The 7,096-nt window shown below is 41.5% G+C and overlaps 1 protein-coding gene across 1 annotated transcript; it reads right to left on the bottom strand.

The window, feature by feature from the left end:
• Positions 1-2,473: 2,473 nt before the first annotated feature.
• On the bottom strand, positions 2,474-6,796 carry LOC116024579 (protein SUPPRESSOR OF MAX2 1-like). Its single transcript, XM_031265498.1, has 3 exons — positions 5,037-6,796; positions 4,433-4,739; positions 2,474-4,340 (listed from the first exon to the last, which is right to left on the bottom strand). The coding sequence occupies exons 1-3, from the start codon at positions 6,293-6,295 to the stop codon at positions 2,658-2,660; spliced, it is 3,249 nt and encodes a 1,082-aa protein (XP_031121358.1). The 5' UTR covers positions 6,296-6,796; the 3' UTR covers positions 2,474-2,657.
• Between the last annotated feature and the right edge of the window lie 300 nt (positions 6,797-7,096).

A 7,096-nucleotide genomic window follows, 5' to 3' on the forward strand; every position in this document is an offset into this window, starting at 1 on the left:
ACACCTTCCCACCTCCCGTTAGACTCGCAGGGTCTTATACCCATACGTCGGACAATTAAAAGAAAAAGTTACTTATAAAACTTTTTTTTTTTTATTACAAAAGAAATTTGTAGTTATTATTTGAATGTGCTAGCCTGATATAAGAGGTATCGGTACCAATTATCATGGTAAAAAACTTTCTTATAACTTTTATTCCCTTAATAAATTAAATAACACACGTTAATTAAATTGTAACTTATTTGAGTCAATCCTTGTAAATGAAGTAATTAGCTCATTTCATTATAAATTAATTAAAATAAATTTATGTAAAAACGTGTGTAAATTTATCTATAAAAAGTGTGTACACTAAACATTGTCCAATAGTTAAACCTACATCGTCTGATCATCGTACCAAAATTTTAAATGAAATCCATTTATGTATCACCAAATTCAGTGTTCAAAAGCTAAAACTAAAGGTATAAATGTTTTGAAATTATATATTTATTCTTGTCCCTGATAATCCGAGTAGTTAATTTTTAGAGAAAATTATAATTTAACTCTCACTTATAGGTCAATTATAAATGTCACATCTTAATTTTAAGTGGTATAAACGTAACCCCTAAATTGTCTGAACGTGTGCATATATTATCCATCTTCGTTTAAAATTTTTTAAATTTAAGGGTAACATTTATAACGGAGATGGACATTATATACACACGTTCAAACAATTTAGGGACAACATTTATACCACTTAGAATTTAGAGGTGACATTTATAATTAGTCCATATAAGTTACAATTTTTCTTTAATTTTTATTTTTATTTTGCCACCAAATTAATAAAGGACGCATACCAAAAAATATATATACTTTGATACTTTTTTTTTCAATATTTTCTTTAGGCTCATATCAATACGGATCATATTTTTATATTTTAATTTTATTTTTCGAAAATTAATTTTCAATAAAAGTAAAAAAAAGAAAGAAATATTAAATGGTTTTTTGCATGGTCCAGCAAGTAAGCAGCTTTTATAGGGGTGGCGACGCGTAGCAGATGTGAGGAAGGGAGGTTTGTATTAAAAAAAATAAAAATAAAAATAATAAAAATAAGTCCTTAAAGTTGGGGTGGGCCCCACCAACCCTCACTCATTTAAAGCAAAAAGTTCATTTTTGACCGTCTGATCTCTGCAGATTTTCCCACCACCCAAGCAACCAAATGAATTATTATTATTATTAATTATTAATTATATTGTCACTTGGAGGAGCTGGAGCAAACAGTCCTTTAACACCCCATCCCCCTGCCACGTCACACCTTTCTATGATTTCACTCCTCAAATGACACTAATGCCCCTCTCCCACCTTTTACTCGTTTCTCTTGTTGACTCGGTCTTCCCCACCCGGTACCTATCATCTTAATAATGCTACCTTTTTCATTATTTTCAATTGAGACAATTTTAAAGAAAAATCATTATAATTGGAGAATCAAAGGATTTTTTTTTTTAAAAGTGAAAATTTTCTTACCTATAATGTATTTTATATATAATACTTTAGTGTTATCATCATCGTGAAAATAAAGATCAATTTTATAGGAACAAAAAACAAAAATCACCAAAACCCCTCGCTGACGTAACAATATATGATTTGTATATGATTCATAAATAAATTCTTTAACGTGAGTGAAGATTGAACAATTCAAAGTTTTGATCCAAAGAGAATATACACACACAAAATGACTTGCACAAGTCAATTCAATTAACTAATCAAAATTTTTTTGGATTATGTTAAAAATTGGTCAAAATTAGACTAGGAAGGGTAGTACTAAATTACGACTTTGAAAATTTTAACCGTAATATAATTATCACAGCCACCAAAACTTTTTTTTTTTTGGTTAACAAATAAACTTTAGTAAATGATGATGACACTTGATTATAGTCAACATAAAATAACCAATGAGAAAGAGGGAGTACAAGTGATACATCTTGTCCAATAAGGTTGCGTTGAAACATTCTCGGCAATGTTTGCTATGTACTATGCAAATGCAATGTATCTAAACAATGCATTCTCAAACCAATTTAGCATAAAAATGACCGTGCACTTGATAGAGAATCCGCTCTATATGTATTACACACCTGCTCGGTATCCGATCAGATCGCAAAAAAATTAAATCCCGAACATACCCTAGACTCCGCCGACCCCAAATTCATGATCGAGACAACCGAGAATTGCGATAGCACTTCGCTAGAGATCAGCCCCGACCAGATCAGGACACATGGTGATCTAACCAAAAATAAAAAAGAAAAGAAAAAGAATGCATTTTCAAACAAGATTGTGAGAAGGGATGAATGCCCCCTTATTATTATTGATCATCGTCCATTATAATAATTAATATTTTTACTAGTAATATTTTAATACAAGATAACTGTAATAACTGGAGAAAAGAAAAAGGAATAAAATAAATTTTAATAAGGAAAAAAAGAAAAAAAAAAAAAAAAAGTGGTAGCCGTTCAAGATTCCGTTGATCTATCAACATCCACTTTTTTTCTAACACTGTTTTTTCCTTATACGTTTTTTTTTCTCCCTAAATTCTTCTTGCCACCTCCAAAAGTTTACCTGTATTTACATCTGCGCCCAAAAGATTGACCAAATGCGATTTCTATCCCCAATACTTTTTTTTATGCTCCTCAACTGGCCGTTACCGTGACTTTACTGGGCAGCCATTCTCCGGTGGCGCTCCGGCCGCTCAAATCAGTGTCGGGTTCGAGCTGAAGCCGGACGATGGTGTTGTCGTCGTGGGGAGACGATAAGCGGGGCTGGAGCTTGTCGAAGCTCGGGGCTAAGACGTTGTGAACCCACTCGTCGAGGCTCATTTGGCCGCGCCACAGCCCGGCTAGGATCCTGTCTATTACCTCTTCTTCCACTTCTATCACAACCTTGTCTTCGATAGAGGAGATCGTCTTCTTGATCTTACGACGAACCAAGGCGAAGTCGATGGGCTTGAACACGACGAGGTCGTCTGCAGCGTTTACGAGCTCGTGGGGGACGGATGTGATTGAGAATTGCATGTTTTCTAGCCCTAGCTCGTCTTCGTGCTCGATAGTGAGATCACTCGAGTTGTGTGATCCGTCGGCTCGGTCATCAGCAGTGTCGGCCGCTTCGTTGAGGTCAAAACCGAGCCCTAAACCTAGCTCTTTCCTCTGTTTTGTTGGCCTGTCTTCGTCGTCGTACAACCAGCTCGCCCCACGCTTTGTGCTCTTTTGGCCTATTGCTAGTCTTAGCTGCCAATTGCCACTAGAGAGAGATGCCATCTTTTTATCATCCATCGAGTTCTCATTTCGGTAACTTTCGGGGTTTATTGTAGACCAGTTTCCAGTAAGAATGAATATAATGTTCCCAAGACTGATCTCCCGGCCATGAGAATCAGTAAGCCTACCTCGTTCCATCGCCCGTTTTATGTTCCCTCGAACCAGCATGTTCGCCTCATCGACATCCTCGAGCATAATGACAGAGAACGGATTTCTTCTAACAGCCTCTGCTATGCGGTCTATAGCTGTTTTACCACGGAAATCCTTCTCGGTTTCCTCATCATCACGACGGGAGCCAAGAGATACCAATATTGGACTAGCCCCGCATATTTGATCAGCAAGAACTGAGGCCATTTTCCTCTTGCCAATCCGGTCGGGGCCTGTAAATATCAACCATGTGTCGCCTTTCGACGCCCCGCCCCGCTGTCTTCCATTGCCTAACCTACATTTCGTTACAGCAGAAGCCACAGCCGAGGCTGCATCCTGCTGCCACCATGCCTTCTCCACGAGACCCTTGAGTAGCCTTTTGTATGTATCAGCATCCAACGCACTCGCGAATTTGCCAAGGATCTTCTTCTCCGACTCCAAAGAGATGCAGCCAAGGAAGTCCTTAACGTGGTCGTCTTGAGATTTTTGGGAGGTGATTTCGGTTGGTTTTTGCCCAAGAACCAATTCAGTCCTCACGGGGCTCTCGGGAGGGCTAGTGGCAAGCTGTGGAGGTCTGCCACTGCTGGCCCTTTGTTGTGTGTTCAATTGCAAAGCCTCCCCGATGCCCTTAGTAGTTTGTAGTTTCGGTTGCAAAGTCTCCCCGAGGCCTTTAGTACTTTGTAGTTTAGGTTGCAAAGTCTCCCCGAGGCTTTTGGCTGTTTGAAGTTTAGGTTGCAAAGGCTGGCGCAAAAGCAAGTTCGGGTTCTGTAAGCTTGGCATACCCAACATGGGAGAACCCGTCGCCTTCTCAGAACCAACATTATGGTGGAAATTCGGATGAAGTTGCAAGCATTTTTCACTCCATTTTTTCTGTAAAGCTTGAGTCTTCAGCTTCAAAAGTTCTTGATCCTTACTCTGTTATATTCCAAGCACGAAAGAATTAACTTCGCCCGTCTATCTATACACAAATCAAACCTCACCAAAGACTAATAAAACATTAAACATACCTGCGATAGCGACGTTCCCTTATCGCCATTACTTATCTTCGCATTTTGCAACCACTGGGGCAACGTCGGTCGAGCTGAATCCGAATTAGCATCGGAAGGCGAATTCTCGAACTCAGACACTAGCTTCGCCAGCTCTTGTTCATATTTCTCCATACATTGAGGACACGACGTCGTCACACTCGCCCTCCTAACAAGATTCACGTTCTCGGGTATGCATCTCAGTAAAGGAGGCACCGCAGCAACAGGAAAAGTTTTCAATGGACTTAACGACTCGCAAGGGTTGCTCAACAATCTTTCCTTTCCAAGCCTACAATCAATTAAACAACAATACAATACACCTCAGCTCAGATTGTATACAAACAGGACTATTCGTTCTACTCGAAATCAACTCAATCGAAACTAAAGATTCTATGACTAGTGAAAGTATCAATTACAGTCAACAATAGCTGCAGTTTTTCAACATAAATCGAGAATGAATCTGAAGACTAAAAGATGCAATGTTCTTCCCTATAGTGTCAATTCAGACATTCAAAAAAATTCCCAGCATTTGCAAAGAAACATTAGGGATAAGAATCTAAGATTATGAGAAGATGGGAGTTCATACCAGGGAGAAATCCCAATCCCAATCCCAGGATTAGTTGACTTTGAGGCCATGGGGACTGCTTGTAGATCCCAATCATTTTCCATGGAGGAATGATAAACTTGACACCTTAAATAAGTCTCACAAGTGGCTGTGCCTATTAACCATATCCTATCGCCGGCGAAAGCGGCGAGGAGCTTCGCTATCTCCGCCACGGCGGTGCGGCTGGCGTCGGAAACCACCGGTTGCGGCTGCTGGGTGGCCGGAATCCCGCCGCTCGGCGGCTGTTCCACTAGCCATTTCAAATCGCCCAAATCAAGAATCACGCCTTTGCCATTCCCTAACCTAGTCCCTATTAATCCGCCCAGTTCTTTGATCTTAACAGGAATCTCGGTCTTGTCGGATAATAATGAATCTTTGTCGATTGGAATGAGTTGAAGATTCTTGAGAGGGCCTTCACCGGCGGCGCCCAGCTCGGATTTCTCGATTCTTCGGAAGAGCTCCTTAGCCACGGCCTCCGGCTCGCCTTCGCCGACTAAAATCGGGTTTCGTTTCTTGGTCTTAGCGAGAATTTCTAGAACTTTCCTGAGTTCTTCGTTTCTCTGATAAGTCTGATTCTGATTCCCCACCTGCCCTGAACCTAGCCGGGGATTCAGATACATATTCCGATTCGGCGGCGCCGGCGATATGGCGGCCGGATTTGGGAGCATCCGAGGCCCAATTCCACTAAAACTCCCCAAATTCACCGGAGCGGTATGGTGATGGGTGTGATTAGAAGTGGAATTTAATGTCTGCTCTATTGTTGCTTTCACAGCCGGGCTAGAAAAGCTGGCCTCCCTCATGACCCGGCTCACGCCGGGGTCATCAAGAATCGAAATTATCAGCTGCTCGAGCTCGACTTTGACGGCTAGGAGCGGCTGCTGCTGCTGCTCGGGGCAGCCCCGGCGCTGATTCGCCTGGGCGCGCTTGAGAGCCGCATTAAGCGCGTTGGAGACCGGCGGCTCGGTCCCCGGCGGCATGTTCTGTGCCGTGGGGAGCCGCTCGAGCGCCACGCTGAAGCAGAGCTCCAGCGCGCGGCACTGCAGCGGGTGGGAGGAATTGGGGTGGGACCGGATGCACGCCTGCCGGAGATAGCCGGATGGGGAGCCGAGCAGCGTGGCGGCTACGTGCAGCGGCGTGGTCTGCCCGTGGTTCCGGCGGCTCGCCTCGGCTATGGAGTGGTTGAGTACGCTAGCCGCCTCCGGGGTTAACGTCTGCAAAATTGTACTCAACCCAGACCGCATCTCACCAAGAAAACTAAAATCCCCAAAACACCAAATTCACCACAAAAAAAAAAAACACAAAATCAAATTGGATATATTTGTTTCCAAGAGAACTAGAAGAAAGAAAGAAGGATAGATAGATAGGATCTGTGTTTCAACTTTTACTATGTATCACTATCTGCGCCTGCTTATGTGTGTGTATGTATATGTGAATCACAGTAAAGCTATAAGGGGGAATTCAACGCGAAAAGGAGAGATCACACCTCCTCCTTCACAAAACCACCCACCCACCCCCTCTCTCTTTCTACCCATATATTTTTCTCTTTCTCTCTCTAAAAACTTGTTGTTCTCTCTCTCTCCCTCTAAACAAAGATGATGACGACGGAGATGAGGATAAAAAAGGCTATGTAGACATACTCATACGATACATACACGGACACCGTCTCTTTCTCATTCAATTTGGCCTCCACAAATATCCCATTTATTTTTAGCTCTTCTCTCTCTCTCTCTCTCTCTCTCTACCTTCAAGACTTTAACCAGGGAAGAGAGAGAAAGGGAAAGAGACGGGAGTTATAGCGAGATAAAGAAAGAAAACTAATTATTGTTGCCCAATTTATTGATATTCCCTTAGCTTTATTTTACTCTTTTTTTTTTCTTCTTTTTTTTTTTAATTTTTACATTTTTTGCACACCGAGGGCAGACATTTGTTTACTGCCCATCTCTCACGCTGTGTCAAGTGAAACTTGATTACAAGTCATTGTTATTAAACTTCACCCATGTGACAAATTGAGCTGTTAATGCGAGCTATATTTCCTGCATTAT

The sequence above is a fragment of the Ipomoea triloba genome, chromosome 7, assembly GCF_003576645.1.
Source record: "Ipomoea triloba cultivar NCNSP0323 chromosome 7, ASM357664v1".
Classification (NCBI taxonomy): Eukaryota; Viridiplantae; Streptophyta; class Magnoliopsida; order Solanales; family Convolvulaceae; genus Ipomoea; species Ipomoea triloba.

What these genes read in the sequence shown, in the direction of transcription:
- LOC116024579 (XM_031265498.1), bottom strand. Translation starts at nt 6,295, where the DNA reads ATGCGGTCTGGGTTGAGTACAATTTTGCAGACGTTAACCCCGGAGGCG. An exon ending in GGGATTGGGATTTCTCCCTG is followed by an intron (nt 4,740 to 5,036) that starts GTATGAACTCCC and finishes AATTGATTGTAG; the next exon opens with GCTTGGAAAGGAAAGATTGT. An exon ending in AGGGAACGTCGCTATCGCAG is followed by an intron (nt 4,341 to 4,432) that starts GTATGTTTAATG and finishes GGAATATAACAG; the next exon opens with AGTAAGGATCAAGAACTTTT.